Source organism: Glarea lozoyensis (assembly GCF_000409485.1).
Source record: "Glarea lozoyensis ATCC 20868 chromosome Unknown GLAREA19, whole genome shotgun sequence".
Lineage (NCBI taxonomy): Eukaryota > Fungi > Ascomycota > Leotiomycetes > Helotiales > Helotiaceae > Glarea > Glarea lozoyensis.
In genome coordinates, this window is record NW_007360993.1 from 383,757 (window position 1) to 402,165 (window position 18,409).

General features: G+C 48.7%; 6 protein-coding genes across 6 annotated transcripts; 2 read left to right on the top strand and 4 right to left on the bottom strand.

Annotated features, from left to right (window-relative positions):
* Positions 1-651: 651 nt before the first annotated feature.
* GLAREA_12645 (PRTase-like protein) lies at positions 652-1,332 on the top strand (the record flags this gene model as incomplete). The annotated part of the gene is made up of 1 exon (XM_008083426.1): positions 652-1,332. The coding sequence occupies one exon, from the start codon at positions 652-654 to the stop codon at positions 1,330-1,332; it is 681 nt and encodes a 226-aa protein (XP_008081617.1).
* A 1,133-nt stretch (positions 1,333-2,465) lies between these two features.
* Positions 2,466-5,674, bottom strand: GLAREA_12646 (uncharacterized protein; the record flags this gene model as incomplete). The annotated part of the gene is made up of 4 exons (XM_008083427.1): positions 2,466-3,611; positions 3,659-4,801; positions 4,906-5,335; positions 5,400-5,674. The coding sequence occupies 4 exons, from the start codon at positions 5,672-5,674 to the stop codon at positions 2,466-2,468; spliced, it is 2,994 nt and encodes a 997-aa protein (XP_008081618.1).
* Positions 5,675-7,063: 1,389 nt separating this feature from the next.
* GLAREA_12647 (Chaperone J-domain-containing protein) lies at positions 7,064-8,822 on the bottom strand (the record flags this gene model as incomplete). Its single annotated transcript, XM_008083428.1, has 3 exons — positions 7,064-7,259; positions 7,309-8,558; positions 8,616-8,822. The coding sequence occupies 3 exons, from the start codon at positions 8,820-8,822 to the stop codon at positions 7,064-7,066; spliced, it is 1,653 nt and encodes a 550-aa protein (XP_008081619.1).
* A 728-nt stretch (positions 8,823-9,550) lies between these two features.
* GLAREA_12648 (uncharacterized protein) lies at positions 9,551-10,197 on the bottom strand (the record flags this gene model as incomplete). Its single annotated transcript, XM_008083429.1, has 3 exons — positions 9,551-9,594; positions 9,647-9,917; positions 9,973-10,197. The coding sequence occupies 3 exons, from the start codon at positions 10,195-10,197 to the stop codon at positions 9,551-9,553; spliced, it is 540 nt and encodes a 179-aa protein (XP_008081620.1).
* A 3,275-nt stretch (positions 10,198-13,472) lies between these two features.
* On the bottom strand, positions 13,473-13,685 carry GLAREA_12649 (uncharacterized protein; the record flags this gene model as incomplete). Its single annotated transcript, XM_008083430.1, has 1 exon — positions 13,473-13,685. The coding sequence occupies one exon, from the start codon at positions 13,683-13,685 to the stop codon at positions 13,473-13,475; it is 213 nt and encodes a 70-aa protein (XP_008081621.1).
* A 417-nt stretch (positions 13,686-14,102) lies between these two features.
* On the top strand, positions 14,103-17,485 carry GLAREA_12650 (C2H2 and C2HC zinc finger; the record flags this gene model as incomplete). Its single annotated transcript, XM_008083431.1, has 5 exons — positions 14,103-14,380; positions 14,429-15,370; positions 15,427-15,764; positions 15,811-15,968; positions 16,052-17,485. The coding sequence occupies 5 exons, from the start codon at positions 14,103-14,105 to the stop codon at positions 17,483-17,485; spliced, it is 3,150 nt and encodes a 1,049-aa protein (XP_008081622.1).
* Positions 17,486-18,409: the final 924 nt, after the last annotated feature.

The following is an 18,409-nucleotide window of genomic DNA, read 5'->3' on the forward strand; positions in this document are numbered from 1 at the left end:
TGAGCGAGAGTTTGGAATTCGGAGATGATTTTCATGACGCCAAAATGGGTGGTTAGCAAAACAGGCGGTGATGTAGCAAACCTCGGACTTGATGAGTATTATCGCATAGAATAAATTGAGTAGCTACGCTATGTCAAAATACTAGACTCGATACAAAGACCTTATGTTGTGAGTTTGTTGTTATGATATACTCGATAATGCTGTATCTGAGGTGTCTTGTACATTTTGGAAGATACCGTAAAAAGCTACCAAAGCTTTTCCAAGCCTTGCGACGATGTTCAGAGGGAATATAGCATGGCGCATAAGAGAAGGGTGGCAGAGACCGGGTGTGAGGATGTTGAGGATGATGGGCTTGGGAGAAATGTCGGTGGAGGCAGATGGAAGAGTAGGTGATATCAGAGGAGCAGACATATCTAGTCACTCAGTTTCACTATTCTACAACCAGGAAATCATTTTTAACACAATGGTTATGGTGATCGATCTTGTGGAGCACGTGACCATAAACTTATCGTTATCGACCCCTCGCTAAGCCCCACCCCTGAAAAATATTTCTTATACTCGAGTACCCCTCCACTCCTCCCCTCCACCTCCATACATCCGCCTAACAATTCAATTCTCTACACTCCTTCAGATCCAGAATTCACCCTCAAGATGGCGTCCCTCCCACAATACAAAAAAGACTTCCTCAGCACCTGCATGTCCGCCGGTATCCTCAAATTCGGCACCTTCACCCTCAAATCCGGCCGCGAATCCCCCTACTTCTTCAACGCCGGCTCCTTCTACACGGCCTCGCTCCTCCGCGCCCTCTCCACCGCCTACGCGCGCTGTCTCCTCGCCAGCCCGGCCGTCGAATTCGATATCCTCTTCGGCCCGGCCTACAAAGGTATCCCGCTCGCCACCAGCACGGTCGATAAACTGGGCGAGCTCGCGCCGGAGAGGTACGCGGATCTGTGTTATAGTTTTGACCGCAAGGAGGTGAAGGATCATGGCGAGGGAGGGGGGATCGTGGGGGCGCCGCTGAAGGGGAAGAGAGTGTTGATCGTGGATGATGTTGTGACGGCGGGGACGGCGAAACGGGAGGCGATTGGCAAGATTAGGGGGGAGGGGGGCGTGGTGGTGGGGATTTTGGTGGCGTTGGATCGCATGGAGACGGTTCCTGGGGATGAGGGGGGGAGGAGCGCTATCGGGATGATTGGGGAGGAGTTTGGCGTGCCGGTTTTGAGTATTCTGTCGATGGATGATATTATTGGGGCGTTAGGGGACAAGGAGGGGGGAGAGGGGGATAGGAAGAGGATGGTTGAGTATAGGGAGAGGTTTGGGGCGAAGGTTTGAATGATACCCGTTTTTCTTTTGAAGAGAAGAGAGAGTGATGGTGGAAGGAATTAATACGGGTGAAGTCAGCCGGTACTGAAGATGCATCAACACTTAACGACATTCTAACATCCCCCCATCTCAATCACCAACCAACTAAAGCGTATCAAACACATTAGAAAACACTCCATCACAGCACACCAACATCCGTACCCTCATCCCCTCATTCTCCTTCTAAACAGTAATCCAAGACCCCCCATCTAGATTCTACATCACCCCAAAACGAAAGCACAATCACGCTGATCTCCTCTTCATCTCTCCCGCCAGCCCGTCATCATGAACCTTCGTAGTCAACCCCTAACAAAAACAAGCCTTATCCCAACCCAACCCACTCTATCTATACTCCACCTATACATATCCACCATCCAACACCCACCTATTCGCTTATCACCAAACATATAATATCTACCCACCACCATCACCTCTCCAGACCCCCCTTTTCACATAAAAACGGGACTAAATATCCAACCCCGCCAGCCCATCCATCAATCCTAGAAACCACTCTAAGCAAGTCAGAAAACCCCGCTGGCCTAACGATCGATTGTGTTACAGACGTAGTATATACACACCACTCGTAATTAGCTTAGACGGTTTTCTGGCACGTACGGACTGTGCTTGGAAATGTATATTAGGAGCTTACCTATACCTAAACTTAGACTTGTTCAATATACTGAACCTCTTCCCTGCCTGTATGCTACGTAATAGATTATTATATAGTTAAACTATACGTCGAGAGCGCTTTATAGAGAGTGTAATGAGGATGGGAGGGATATTCACAGGAGAATGGATTGGCGAATTAGAGTACCCAATTCATTTAACTCACCTGTCACCCCAAACTCCCAAACCTTTAAGCACAAAAATATCTCAAATAGATATATCATCTCATATTACTAACCACCCTAATCCGCACCCACCAAAAAAAACTCCTCGTCCAACCTATCTATCTATGCGTATTCCCATCATCGTCTTCGTCTTAGCACATCACCACTATCCTCCTATCCTCCTACCCTCCCACTAATCCCTATCCACAATCCTAATATATCCTATCCCCCCAGTCCCCTACCCTTCCACCCCATTCCACCCCCTTCATCCTGCTACCTCCAAGCACCCAACCCCGCCCAAGGATCGCCCCCCTGCTGCGGCGTACTCTGCCTCTGCTGCCCATACTCGCTCTGGCCCGGGAAAGTCTGCTGGGGACCCAACGGCGGCGGACCCGGCGGCGGAGGCGGGGGAACGTATCCCGCTGGCACGAACTGCTGTTGAGGCATCGGACTCGTAGGTTGTTGTCTACCATACTGCCCTGGATCGAACCTCGTCTGCGTAGGCGGTGGCGACATGTGCGCGAATTGAGTTTGTGAGGGTGGTGGAGACATTTGGCCGAAATGTGTTTGGTTGGCGGGGGCGGAGAAGAGTTGGTTGGGGTTTTCGCGGGGGTGGTAGGTTGAGGGGTTGTAGGCGCCTTGGGGGATGGCGGAAGCGTGTTTGTTGGCTATGTAGATATCTGGAGGATGACGCTTTTGAGGTGGTACCGCGAATTGGGAGTTGTTTGGAGGTGTAAATGATGAGAGGTTTCCATGTGATTGTGCCATGGTTTGAGGATTCTGATGAGATGCGGATACTTGATACTGCCCAGCGAAATTGGTTGATGGGTATCTTGTTGTTGGTGATGGATTCTGATATCCTCCAGCAGAACCAGTACGAGGTGGTTTGTTGGATGAAGGAGACGTCGAAGGATCCATAGACATTCGTTCCATAAGTCCTCGAAGTCTCTCTCTTTCCCTGTCAGCCTGCCCACTTGCATTGGCAGCTCGCTCCTGTTCGATCTGATTCAGGAGTTGTGCTCCCTCGGATCGACGGTTGTTGACAAATGTTTCCACGTTCTTATCCAGACTATCAACCGTGTCCTTCATCTCACTATACCACTGCTTCGCACTTTGAAGCCCAGCCTCAAGATCCAAAAATTCCTGGTAGACTTTCTTGTACTTGTTCATAATAGTCGTCCTCTGTCTGTTAATATTCTCATATTTACTTTGCTCCGATCGAACCCTCTTATCCTGTAATAATGCATTGAATGTAGCGGTTAAATCTTTCATCAGGGAGCTTTGCTTATGGTTTGCCTGTAACAATCGATTCTGGTGAGGTCGGAACTTTTCAAGCTCGGCCTGAAAGAGCTGATTTTCGTATGATGAAATGGCCTTTTTGTTGAGTATGAGCACTTGTGAGATATCATCATTGTGCACCTAGGCTGATTAGCAGAGTCCCATCAAAAATCTCGCCAGAAACTAACCTTCTCCTTCAAGTCTTTCAGTACCTGCGCTCTTTCGCGCTTTAGTAGGTTCATCTTCTTCATAATCTCTTCAACCTTGTTGACCTGATCCATAACACTAACCCCATTATCCTCAAAATCATCATCCAGCAGACTACCCTGTCCGGTTGGGCTTCCATTCTTTCCTCCACCAACCTGAGTTAGTGCCTTTTGAAATAACACATCAGCCTCATTCATTTGACCAGCCGATCTCATCTCGTCAAAATCAGCCTCATATTGTCGCATCTTGCTGTATAATTGGGTATCACTCCGCGCAGCCTCCTCCAAAGCATCTCTGTAATTCTTGATGTCACTCCGTAGCGTAGAGGTTAATCTCGAACTTGGTTGCTGAGTCCAGTCGTGCTCATACTTGGATCTCATCTTCTCACAAACACTCTCCTCCATATCTAATTGCTTACTGCTCTTATCAAGTACAGATATTACGTCCTCCTTTCTTGTTTTCAGATAATCGAAAGTACTGTTCGGACGATCATGACTGGCGACATCCTCACACCACCCACGGAATTCGTCGTCTGCCGTCATCTCTTGGTCAAATCCACCTTTCAGGACGTTTAACGCTCCGGGTAATCTCAGATAATCTAGACTCGCAGCCATTTCACTGTTCGCAATTTCCACACGTTCAGTCTCTGCTCGAATCAATTTCGCCTTTTCTTCGTCGTACAAGCTTGCTGATTCCGTGACAGACATGGGTACAATTTTTTGGAAGATATCTGGGCCAGTAATTCTTTGAATATCCTGTCCTGCGTATAACTCGCTTACTGGTATCGCTTTGGCCGCTGGAAGTTTTGGGATGACTGTCAGGGCTGCTTCCACGGGAACAGTCTGGTGGTATATGTAATCATTGTCCTTCACAAGTTCCACCAGCTTTTCCTGCACATTCGCCAAATGTCGTTTCGAGATTTCGAAGAGAGCTGGTCCGGTTTCCGAGGTGAGATTCGAGTTCGCGGGTACGTTTGATGGAAAGGAGTTTGCCAGCTTATTCGCTTCCTTCGCTGCAACTTCTGCAACCTTTAATCGAGAAATAGCTACGCCATGTGAGTTCGCGTCGTCGTCCGCTAATGCTTGGTAATATTGTGCCAAGGATATCATGAAATTGGATTTGATCTGGATAAACGTTAGTGATATGTCCCTCACCCTCTGCCACTGTCTGTCTGCCACCAAACCATCTCTCCAGCACAAACCAAGATTAAATCCGGAATTGAACATACCTGAACAACCAATAGCCAAACCTTCTCAAAAATCGCCTTATTAACATTCTCCTGCGTCCCCTCCACCGCCTGCCCATACAAATACCCCGCCTGACTCGCCAGCTTCGCCAGTAGCCCAACCTTCTTCCCATCCGCAATCTGCTTCTCGAGAAACACCTCCTGGCCCTGCGCGAGCATGACCTGTATCAGCGTCTTCACCGTCTCCCGACTCAGATCCGTCGACGGCGCATGCAGGAAATTCTCATTGATATACGTAAACATGCCGGCGGAAGCTTGAAAGGAGTGGTATGCGGTTTTCAGACCCGAGTCCTCGGATCGGGTTTGGTGGGCTGCGTGACATGATAATACCGCTGAGATGTTGAATATGATGGAGGCTTTTTCGTAGGCTAGGGAGTATTGGGCGGTTGGTTTGTGGGTGAACGCATCGAACCTGCCAACATGCCTATTAGTCCTCATGTCCACCCATCCGTCTCCCTCCAAGAGAGCGGACTTACCAAGTAAACGAGATCTTGATATGATTCTCATCCACGGGAAACCTGAGATCCAACAACTCCAACTGTCCATAATACCTATACAGCAGATCCCTCCCCGCCGCGCTATCCTTCCCAGCACCCCTCATATCCTGCCGCAGCCGGTTCAGCGTCGCGCACTCCTCCGCATAGCGCTCCGGGTCGTCGCCGTACGTGCTACGGATGTATCCTTTCAGCGGCTCGATCCAGTCGATCTCGTTGGTGGCCTTGAGAGGCACTGAGATCATGGGCGCTTGCATGACGACGGATACCGCTGAGCGCGCAGCTCGAGGGAGCGAGAATACACGTCTGCAGACCGATGGGCGTGTTCTGCGGATTTCGCCAGGAGAGATGAGGGAGGAATGGTGGTGAGGTTGTGTGAGGTGGTGACGAGATGCGTTGGGGGTGTAGGTGTGTCGATGCGGGACCTGGACCTGATGAGATGGTGCGAGAGGCGGGTGGTGAGGGGTGGATTTGTTTGCGTGGGCTTCTGCTTCGTACCTGTGCTTCAGGACGGAGTCGTAGCAGGGAAATGCAGCACGTTATGCATCTAATCAATTCCCTTTACACGGTGAATACAAGAAAAAATGGCCTCGTGAATGCGAGTTTCTTTCACGATGGAATGTATGTATCAATGACAGCGTACGACAGAAAGAAAACGTCTGGTTGGACTCCAACATCCAGCCGGTTCCCTGCAGCGGCGGAAACGGGGAGCTCCTGCAGGCAAACCACAGGACATACAGTATGTGGCCGTTTTCGCGGCCAGCAAGGCGATGGACGTTTCGATTGTATAAGCGCTGGCTGTTTCGCAGCGACTAATTCATGCCATCATCGAGGACTGTTTAAACGCCGTGGTCGTGATGATGTTGGCCTTTGCCTCTTTGATCTTCTTAGCCGCCGACTGATACAGGTCATTCAGGGCTAGGAAGTCAGATCGCAGACTGTCATATTCCTATCATCTATCCCCCCTATTCCACTCTCGCGTAGCGATGTTATGCAATCCGCTCTTCACTAATGCCTCGATAGTTCCATCATACCACCTTTATACATATGACTCGAAGCTACTCCTCCATTTCTCTTCAAACACCGCCTATTTTCCAGGATATAGGTAGTTCTAAGCCTTGTCCCTGAGATCTAACATGCAAGTCAGTAGCCAGTGACATCCACGACACGCAAGCTCGACGACGGTATTGGCTGTCTTTTCAAAATGCCGATTCGTTAGACCGGTTTCGATCACATTGCTCTAGACTCGATATCACCGCCACGGTCACGATAATACGAAAGCAAGCCTCATGCTGATTTGTCGCTCGCTGACGTTAGCGGGATGCGGCCCGCGCCGACAAGGGGAAACTTTGATTCTTCAGTGAAGATCTAGCGGTCAAGGGGAGGTGTGATCAATAGTTCGGCCAGGCATATGTCAATTCGAATTATTCAAAGCAAGATAAATTATGGCTAAGTTGGTCTGGAGAAGAGTATACCTCTATATGTAATACACAAAACCCAATTATTTTAACTCAAATGTACATGTCTCTACCCCCAAGCGGAGAACCATTCCATCAAATATACAGTCTCTCTAGACGCCACCCGATAATGTTTTACACCGCGCTGATGCATCAAGATTTGTTATACAATATGCCACCACCATCCCATCAACTCGAAGGTCCGGAAGATTTCTTGTCGTCATTGGGTGTCTTTTCATCCTTAGATGACGAGTCGCTCTTGGAGGAACTTTCTGAACCATTCTTATGGTCTGGGTGGTCGGTGAGTTTGTGCCAAAGAGACTTCAAGATCCCTTCGTGCTTGTGAGACTCGCCTTTATCTCCACTGCTAGATTCTGACGTGGTACTAAGAAAGTCAGATTGTGAAGAATGTTAACAGGTATCAAGGAGCTTACTTTTCTCGGTTGACATTCATGATTCGTTTTGCCGTCTTGTCATTTAGCTCATCAGCCAAGAATTCCGCTATGGTTCGCTGACTGGCGCTCAAATATTTCGGCATTTGAACCTTGAATTCAACCTTGAGATCTCCTTTCATCCTTCGCTGGTCTAACTTCTTCATACCCATTCCGGATAGTGTCACCTTGTCTCCAGTAGCAGTACCCGTAGCAACCTTGATCTTGACTTCTCCGTCCAGTGTTGGCACCGTCACCTCGCCTCCAAGAATAGCTGTGGTGAGCGGAATGCTCGCTGTGTGTAAGATGTCTGAACCCGAGCGGCTGAATTTAGGGTCTGTAGCCACCGAAATATGAACGTAAAGGTTGCCAGGAGCCGCACGCGCCTCGGGATTTTGAGATGTTCCGGACACAGGTGCATCTCCCTCATTGAGCACTCGTAATCGTTGGCCATCCTCGATTCCTCCAGGTATCGTGACATTCACAGCTTTCTTTTCTCGGACAACACCATTGCCATGGCAAGTTCTACACTCACCACCCTTAGGAGTTTTAATACCCTGACCACCACAAGCAGAACATGTAGAACCCATCTGGAAGCCTCCACGAATTACATGCATCTGTGTTCCAGTGCCTCCACATGCTTTACATTCTTCCCTCTTTGCTCCCGATTTTAGGCCGTTTCCTGTACATGTTTTACATGTTACGAGTGGCTGGATGTTTATCGTTCGAGTCGTACCCTTCGCGGCTTCCGCAAAGGATATCGTAGTTTGGACAGAGATATCATCTCCAACAAGCATTTCTTCCTCAAACGGATTGCGTCCACGAGTCGATCTTCTTTGACCTCCTCCTGTAAACCCTCTGAAAAGATCCTCGAAGTTGAATTCGGCACCAAACCCGCCCCCTCCTCCGAAACCTCCTCCAGCACCAGCAAACGGATTACCACCAGCGAAGGGATTACCCCCTCCAAATGGATCACCACCACCTCCTGGACTCGGCCCAGCTCCTTGATCAAAGGCGCTGGCGCCGAATTGGTCCCATGCTGCCTTCTTCTGAGGATCCTGTAGAAGCTCGTACGCAGACTGTGCGTCTGCAAATCTTTCCTTCGCCGTGGGGTCTTTATTGGTATCCGGATGGAACTTCTTTGCTAGACCATAGTATGCCTTTTTGATTTCTCCGGAAGACGCTCCTTTATCTACGCCGAGGACCGTGTATGGATTCTTCGTTGCTAAAGCTCGGGATGATGCGTGAAATGACTGACAGATATTAGTTTGGCCCGGATTGTTTTTTTGGTTGATGATAGTATGACTTACCCTCTGTTGCGTGTTGTGGCATAATGGTAAACTTGACGATGTCGCACAAGGGATTCGAGGCCGAGTAGTCCTGATACAGCTTATCGATCTTTTCTGTTTACTTGGGCCATCGTTTCGTATGCATTGTGGTAAAGATGTTCGCGCAGGGGCGACGATCCAGTTACTCGTGGCCGACTTTATGAGAAGGCCCGTCGTTCCAGTTTTCATGGTGTAAGATTGAAACACATCTGCTTGACGACTCGTCCGGATAAACCTATAGAGATGAATGCGGTCAAGATTAGTAGTTCGAGACTTGTTTGACTGTTGGAAGGCTTAATGATGCTGCAAAACTTTAGAGTTGTCGATGCGACCAGAACTTTTTTTGGTCGAACATGATTGGTCACAACTCCATGCCTACCGGCCGATGCAATGCCGAGAACCATGGAGAGCATTCTGGAAAGAGTGTATTGGTCCACTTGATATAAGTCATACCTGAAATAGATATATTTATAAATTATATGTATATTTAATCTTGGAGGCAGTGAGAAAAAGATTCTATTGAGATTTCTACAATTGATAGAGGTCCAGGACGTCATGCAGAAAACGAATTGTCGTAACCTTAAATGGCAAGGCTGAATCGCGAGGCTGACATTTGATCAATAAGTATGAACAAGGAAGAGTCTCCGCTATGCACTCTAGGATGCTAGACACTCGTCTTGCAACGGGATGCTCATCGTAAGTTATGCTCCTTCGGTAAGGTCCTTTAAATATTATAAGATAGTCATATTTGATATGTAGAAATTTCGAATTAAACACAATATGTACTTCCAAGTACTGGGTATCGAGATCGTTTGAATCCATTCTACGCCTTTCCAAGTGAGATTCAATTGCATGAATCCATGAATAACGCCATAACCCATATATTCTGGAGCATTTCCTTGAGGCAAGGCACTCGGCTATCGTGGCTTTTGGGGAGCGAAACGCATTCTGAAGTTTTTGTCTATGTCGGTCAGTTTCTACCTTCAACAAACCACTTAGGGAGTAAAGCTTACCTTGCCAGCGAACTTTGTATAGAAAATCCACGACGACCTCGTTCTCAATTATACCCATGCTGTTGAAATGCTTGCGAACCGAGTTTGCCAGTTGATCGCTACCTTGCCGTCTCTGTTCTTTCCGCCTCGCCATTGTGGGCGACATCTTGCCAATAGGAGAACGTGCGAGCACGAGTTGATTATATGGTTTGTTGAAGGCGGCAGGAGTATTTAATCGATAGTCGTATCGGTAGCCGTGGAGGATGTTGGGGTCGAATGTCGACCATTGGAGCTATCAGAAGGATATTAGTGAGGCTTCATGACCAGAACGCGAAAGTTACACGCACACCAGGATTCGTTTCCGCAGCTGTAGTGTTTGAGTTTCCTGCTACCGCGTTGCTTGTACCGGCCGATACGACATCTCTCAAAGAGCTTCCACCGTTCGCAGGTGCACCGTTACGTCGAGCCTTGCCATTGACTGCGCTTGACGAATTCGTCGCGAGCTTCTCTTTCGTGCTGCTTGCTTCTGACCTTGAGTCGTCAGGCTGGGCCTTGGATTTCGCAGGTGGCATGATTTATTCTGAGACTTCTAGAAGGTTAAGAGAACGAAGAAGAAAGCATGCACAATATGAAAGCCCCTCAATGTTGCAGGGAAGCAAGAATGCGTCGATAAATGTCACCAGCCGCGAGTGAGGCTCGGTATAATGCGCTCCCCGACGCGGTGCGAGAACGGGCGCGGCGAATCCTTTCTCCGCGACCTTCATCACTTCCCTCGAAGTCGAGACTGTCATCCTCTACATCAACGACATACCAAAGTACCAATATTACAATGCTTTTACTCTGTGCGTTTCTTCAGAGGCGTTTCAATCAATTGATGACGCCCAGTGCGAGTGCACCGTCATTTGCGTAATTTATTTGCTGTCCTCCTCAGCTCCCTATTACTGCCCTGATCATCTATTTCCAGGAAGATTCTTCAAGGACAGAATTGCTGAAGTTTTTCAACCGTGCTGTCTCTCATGTTTCCTTTTCCTCTCCAGCTTGCATATTTGTCGCTGCATAAAGAGCAGCAGCCAAGACGCCACAGGCGGCCTCCGGTTTCCCTGCCCTGGAGCTTATGGTCTGGTCTTGTGCAAATCAGGTTGATCTCCATGGGGTCAGATGGAGGAAAAAGCTTGAAGGAAAATAAAAATTACCTCACAGTCTCAGCCTTCTCATCCCAGTCTCCCCATCCCCAGATTAGCGTAGGTCACAAACAGAGTGGCAGCACCGGCCTTGCCGCCATCTATCCACTTGGCTGCACCATGTCAGCCCGTTGATATATCGCCGATCTCGAAGCGATAGAAGGATTGGAAGAAGAGAAATTTCTTCCAAAAAAGCAATTATCTTCTACGCGACCTTCTCCTCGAACAAGACGACGTCGTGGCTGCGTGCCGTGACCATCTCCGGTATTAGGTATATGAATAGCAGTCGGTTGGTTGGTTGTAATGCCTTCTGAAATTTCTTCCTTGCCCCGTTCCCCAGTGTTTCTCCCGTTGTTCAAGACGCCTTGCTTTTTCGTCGCAGATTCTGACGCATAATCTCTGTACCTGAATATCGTATTCATTACTTTTTTTGTTTTCAAGAACCTAGGATGGACAACACAATAGTCTGAGATGCTAGTTCCTATTCGTAGACAATCTGCGATGGAAATAGGGCCATTCGTACGCAAATGACGACAATAGTCTGAGACACATTATTCTAAGAGTATCATAGGAACGTATGATCAAGACTAGTGTCTGATTATCATTCCTCGTCCAGAGTATTCGCTTAGAGACGATCTCCAAACGACTTTAAGGAAGGATCATGTTATTGGGAGTTGAGAGACTTGTACCCCTACGTATCTTGAAATGATTGCTTTGAAGCAGTCTCGAGGTAGGCAAAATATGCGGGTAGTGTTGCTCTAGGAAGTTCTCCACATGCCGTACGCGGCAGGCTGAGCCGCTGGACATTTGTATGGTGTAACAAGAACAAGAAAGCGAGTGCTGACGCTTGGTCAATGCCAGCAGAGATCATTCTTTGTATCAACGCAAATGTGCGATGAATTATACGCACTGTACCGGTTCTTATACTTGTACCCGACAAGATCTTGCGTCAAAGTTTCAAATGGTATTTTATATGTCGTCTCCAAATTTCAAATAGTTGGGACTTTCCCCAGAATAGATTATCTCAAAACTGGTCCGAAATCCCAAAAGGACAAGGGGCAAATGCGGCTACAGTTTAAAGAAATCGTGGTGTGGATAATCGACTACAGCACTACATCCAAGGTAGCAGAGGGAAACGTTTGTTGGACAGGTAAATCCATCCTCTGGGATCCAATGATATGCTGAGCTGGGTTCCTGCCCTGTGGAAGCGAGCACGATGGAGATGCGGACAAACGTCAAAGAAACAAAAAGGCGTCGTGGAATTCGCCATATATTTTGAGACACGCGGCAAACGGCACGCAGCACCTGACAACATGAGGTTTTTCATCCAAACGAACTCGGAATACTTCGTGTGCACTGACACTCTACGGTGAAAGTGGTTGGAGACTGACACGGGTTTGACACCCCTCTTTCCTCCCCTTTTAGGCCTTCTGCGTTTCTAGTCTAGATCTAGAAGGCCGCCCAAGCTCCCGCCAAGCCATTTCCCATGTTCTGGGGTACTTTGGGCCTGCCCGCTCATGGCGAAGATGTGTCGTGTGGGTAACAGAGCACGGCGACCAGTGAAGGGACTGCGGAGGGGACCGCTCACTGGTGTCATGCCAGTCACTGGGGACGGAACTCTGATCCAACGACTCGATCTGGGCAAAAAAGCGGCACTCTCAGTGTCTTACAGGCTTTGGTGGGGTTAATGGATAATATTTAGTGACCTATTACATTTCGATATACACCTTATTATATTATCCGAATGCCGTCTTCAAGCTTCAATCGATACTTGGAGTGCATGGCCGCTTTGTCTCTTTGCTGTCCTCATGTTCAAGTTGATACTTCTGCAACTTTGACCATGCTTTGCGGAATGGTGCATTTAAAGAGCTCGAGCGAGTCCACAGTACATGTATAGAAGTATCGATGGGCTTTGCAGCTCTCTTAGGACAATGGGACTAAAATTCCTCCATTTTACATTTTGTCTCTCTTTTTCATGATCCTACATCTGAGACTAGTTCAACAACTGCGAGAAAATACAGTGCTGATCAATGCCCAAATACAGCAATTTTCCATTTGCACATCTTTGGCCTGGCAGCTTGTACTCGGTCTGTCGCTTAATCATTTTTCAGGTCTCTGCTCTGCTGTCTTCTCAGTTATTTCCTTGAGGGAATTTAACCATCTTCCAGCCAGTATTTGTTGTCTAAGATGGCCCTTTGCCATCATTGTACGGTCTCAACCCGTCCATGTACTCACAGCACTGACACCGGTAAGCCTCGCTCAAGCAGCAGGCCATTTGCGATCGCAGCCACTAGACACCGTCCTCGAGACCCTGGACCCGGACCTGGACCTGGTACATGCGGCGCGCGCGCCCCCAGAACCAAATTCCTGAACCAACGGAGGCATCCCTGATCGCTGCCGTAGCTAAATCCTCTAAATACTCCTCTGGGTCCAGTTGCAAAACCCCCACCGAGCGAAGCATCGCGCATCCACATCCGCAACCCATCCATCCCCACGACAAAACACCATCCTTCGTCGCGTTGCGCTGTACGATCCGACGACCCTTCTCCACACGCTGGGCCGACTCATGGTGGCGTACGACCTCCTTCCTGAAAAGCTCTTGACGACCAGACCCGACTTCTGAGCGTCCACGACATCTACACTCTGCTGTGTTGCATTGTGCGGCCTCAAACACTTGCACCACCTCCACCTCCGCATTCTCGCTTTGCGTTCGCGACCGCAACGTACATTTGCACTTCCGATCGTGCGACTTCAGCTCGACTAGCTGCCTCAGCAGCCAACCTCAACCCCGCCACAAGCGACGTGCAAAACAGGCAGAATCTCCAGCTGTCTGTCTGTCCTGCGTGGACTCCGGACGCTGTTCGAGGAAGGAATGACATGACCTAACGAACTCCAATTGTGTTTGTTGACGAGAGAAACTAAGCCGGGATTCTGAGAGTACACTTTTTTGGCAGCGCAAGACTTGTCTGTTGCCCAGCTTTTGCACTGATTCTAATAATCTTGTGGTGAGTGAGCTTGAGCTTCGCAGTCGGACAACCATACCCCACGCGCCATCACTCCTGCTCCAAGGCAACTAGATCTGCTTGCAGCTTGGGAATGCTCTTCCAAATAATAGACGTGATTCTGACTTTACCCAGACTCGCTCCTTTGATATCGCCAAGTCACTTATCCAAGTGTGTTGCCTGCGTTCGTGTCTGCCGTCCGATGCTCCATTGCCGCTCTAGCCTCGATAATTCCGTAGGACTATGATTTCAATTCTTGCACCACAATCGCACTCGTTCGTTACTAGTAATATCATGTCGCAGAAGGAAATGCCAGAAAACATGGCATCAGGTCAGGAACCGAATCTGGCGCGCCGTTCCAAAGGTGAGGCCGAAGACAAAAATCGTGGGAGACGTCGGAGTAGAGCGAGCATAAAAGATGAAGATATATCACCCGTTGATGGACCAGAGGGGCAATCGTCTGGGACCGAGGGTGGTCCCCGGAAGCGAAGAAGAAGTCGAAAAGGGTTGGACAAAAAGTTCGAATGCCCGGAGAGTGGATGTGGTAAGAGCTATTCAAGAGCCGAACATCTGTAAGTTTTTGTCCCCTGCTCTCGAGTATCAATACTAATGGGATCTAGCTACCGTCACCAGCTTAACCATCAACCTAAACAAATCTTCAACTGTGATTTTCCAGATTGTGTAAGAACATTTGTCAGACAAGATTTATGTAACAGACATCGAGACCGTCACACAGCCAAAGGTTCTCAGCTCCATCGAAAGGACTCGATGCTTGGTCACAATCACTCGCCAATTACTGAAAATGGCAGACCGACTTCAATGCATGGCTCTTCCTCTCCCGAGGTGATGAGACCAAACATGATCAAGGGACGAACTGGTCAGCTCCAGTATCGATCACCAACAGAGATGACACCCAATTACTCTCCAATCACAAATTCTTCTGGCACATATTCCGGTGCCGCCTCAACTAATGGCGGAGAAAATTATGGTCCTAATGGCAATGCTTTCAAGCGCTCCAACAGCGACAGTCTACCACCAAGAGATCAAGCTCCATCTAATTCCATTCCTGGCAGAACAACCCAAAGACATTCAAGCTTTGGCGTTTCTGATGCCAAGCCTGCTGACTTTCAACGCCCTTCACTTCAGACCGGCGGATCATATGGCTTGGTCAACTCAGGTCCAGTCAACCAAGGCTATCACTCCACGCACGCAAGTCCTCAGACATATGTAAGCCAACAAAGCTTTCCTCCCTTCAGTCTACCACCACCTGGATTTGGGAACAATGCAACCACAGCGTCAGCCGGAAGAGACTCCGAACCTTCTTACCCAACTTCACTGCCTGCAGATTATCCAAATGAAGCCATGCACCATCAGCAATCGGGGCCGGAAATGATGATGCTGGATCAGATGACTGCACCTAACACCATGCCCGTCTTCGGGGGTGAAGGGTATAGTCGTTCTCCATTTGCCATTCCAGAAGACTTTGTTGCATACTTGTTCAACAATCAACAACTTGATGCTTCCTCACCGATGGGACAAATGAACCCACAAGGCTACGCAGCGTAAGTTCGATTCTTATGATACATCACTTTTGTGTCATTCACTGACCACTTTCTAGTTATCCTGATGCTCAAGCTCAGTATTATCCATATTTTGCCAATGATGTCAACCTCCCAGGTTACTACCCTCCTAATACTCAACCACATCATCCAATGGCTGTCACTAGTCTTCTTGATACCAGCCTTCCAGAAACCGTTCTCTCGGAAGATAAGAGTCAACAGATTATCGACCTCATCAAAGAGAGGTTCAATGAAGGAGACCATACGCCAGTGGCTAAGCAGAAAGAACATCTGCTCGAAGGTGATCGCAATGACGATAGCCATATGATGAGCCGTAAGATGATGCAAACATATATTGGCAGTTACTGGTATCATTTCAGTGACCAAGTTCCAATCTGTACGATTCTCACTCACCCTTTTAGGATCCAGGCTAATTCTTCTAGTACACAAACCTACGTTTTCACCGGACAAGACTCCTAATCTTCTCTTGATTGCTATGATGGCAATTGGTGCTTCTTGCTTGGACAAGATGCATGGCTACGAAGTCACACAAGCTGGTGCCGAGTTGTCAAATTTCTTGGCGTGGCATTTGCGATGGGAGGTGCGTAATACTTATCTCTTTTGTTTTCAAATATTCTTGTCTTCAAATTTTGGGCTCGTTGCTAATTACCATATTCTTATCAGATTTTCAGCGATTATCACTTCCGACCGCCAGCCAAGTTATGGGTATTCCAGGCCCTTCTCCTATTGGAATTGTATGAGAAGATGTACTCCACCAGAGCTCTACACGAAAGAGCTCATATACATCATGCCACCACCATCACTCTCATGCGACGTGGTAGCTCGCTCATCGGTCGATCCGCTCTAGATTCGCCGCCAAGTGTCAGAGATGACAAGCAAGGGTTGAATGGATCTCGACACTCGTCGACTTCCGGATCTAATACACCTGATGAATGGTGGAATCATTGGATAACCAACGAAGCGACACGTCGCGCTGCATTTGCTGCATTTGTAATCGATTCAACACACGCTACGATGTTCGGACATTCAACTGTCATGGTAGCACATGAAATGCGACTACCTCTACCCTGCGATGAAGCTTTATGGAACGCTACTAATAGTGCAGAAGTTGGACGGATCGAGGCTAGCTTACAGTCAAATGGCGTGAAACCCATTTCGTTCTTGGAAGGACTGAAACGGACATTAAACGCTATGGAAGTTCGAACAAACTCGTTCGGGCGGACAATTCTAATGGCAGGACTCCTAAGTGTAAGCTGGCATATGAATCAGCGAGACCTTCAGGTTAACTCGCTCGGAGTCTCGCAAGCTCTTGGAGGCCGAGACAAATGGAGAGGCTCGCTTACTCGTGCGTTCGATTCATGGAGAGATGATTTTGATAAGTCGATGAAGCGTGTTAGTGACAATGCTCCCGGACCATACGGATATCAAGAGAAGCAAGAAGAGAGCTTGGTATTCCAGGGAAGAACAGCTCTTCACCACTTAGCCCACATGGCCATGCACGTCGACATAGTCGACTGCCAAATCTTCGCACGAGCAAAAAGACTCCTCGGCCGCACCATCGGCTCCCAAGATCTCAACAGCGCCCAACGCCGCATGAAAGACCACTGGGCCCCCAGCGCCAAAGCCCGCGACGCAACCTGGTACGCCCTCAAATTCCTTCAACAAGTCCTCCTCCCCGAAAAATCCAACCCCGACGCCGCCACCACCTACGACGACCCCAAATTCCCCGTCTACGACGACCCGAAATTCGAATACTCGGCCCGCGACGACCCCCTCCTCAACCGCCCCTGGGTCCTCTACTTCGCCGCCCTCATCGTCTGGTCCTACGGCTACGCGCTCGAAGGGCCATCTACCGCGCCCATCCCCGCGACGACGGATTTCGAGGGCCAGGTCCGTGATATGCGGTCCTACCTCCGCGCCCTGGGCTCGTTCCGCTCCCCGGAGGATCTGAAGAATAAGAGTGGCTTTAATGGGTGTGGCGGGCTGCTTATGGTGCTTAGGACGACGTTTGAGAAGACGCGGTGGGAGTTGCTGCATGAGGCGGCGTTGTTGCTGGGGAATTGTATTAGTCTTGTTGGGGGGCAGGTGCAGGGGTGATAACTAGGTTGAGGAATGGAATTGGAATTGGAAATGGAAAGGGGATGTGTTTAGTGTTGTTGTTGATATGAGTTTTGTAATTTATGGGGGGGGCCTTTGAATCTGTGCATTGAGGGGATGTGGGAGGGGGGATTTGTTCTTATGTATTTTTCTTGCATGGATACCCGGATACTCTTTTGTCATTCGCTTTTTGGAGGGGAATGAGGGGAAGGGGTTATGATGATGATGATTTTGTATGTATGTTTTGGATCGGATGAATAGGTTAGGATGGGAAAAATTAGTGGTATGAAAGTATATATTATTATTATGTTATTGTGTTGTGAGATATCCTGTGTTTGTGATATGCTTATATTGTTCGTCAAATTTTTGATAGTTAATATTTCGAAGTCAGATTCTCGGGAAGTGTGTTGATGGAATCGATACATGGGGTTTGGGACTCTCTACGCCCTTCTCCCTTCTCACTTCCCAATTACCACCTCTCACCTCTCACTTCCCCAACCTCCAACCTCTTCCCGCCTTTCAATTGCAATGGTTCTGGAGTAGGAGGCTATTTCTAAGGATGAGGTAAGAGCGAGACACGATTTTTTTAAGGCGAGATGTTTGGGATTGTGGTTCTGATGGTTTGGGAGATGGGGTGCGGGGATGAGAAGGGGTTTTTTTGGGGAGGTAAAGGGGGGGATGGGGGATGTGATGGGTTGGGGGGTGGGGATGGAGTGGGAGTGGATGCGGAGCTGGAGGGGGATGGGAGATGGGATGGGTTGGGATGAGGGAGGGGATGTGTGAGGGGGTTTTTATTAAGGCGAAGAGGGATTATATGGTGAGTCGTCTGTTGATATCGAGATTGTGTGAAGTGTGGTGAGGGGTGGTGGGGAATGGGATGGAGATAGGATGGGAGTAGAGGAGGGGGGGGATGAGAGATAGGGG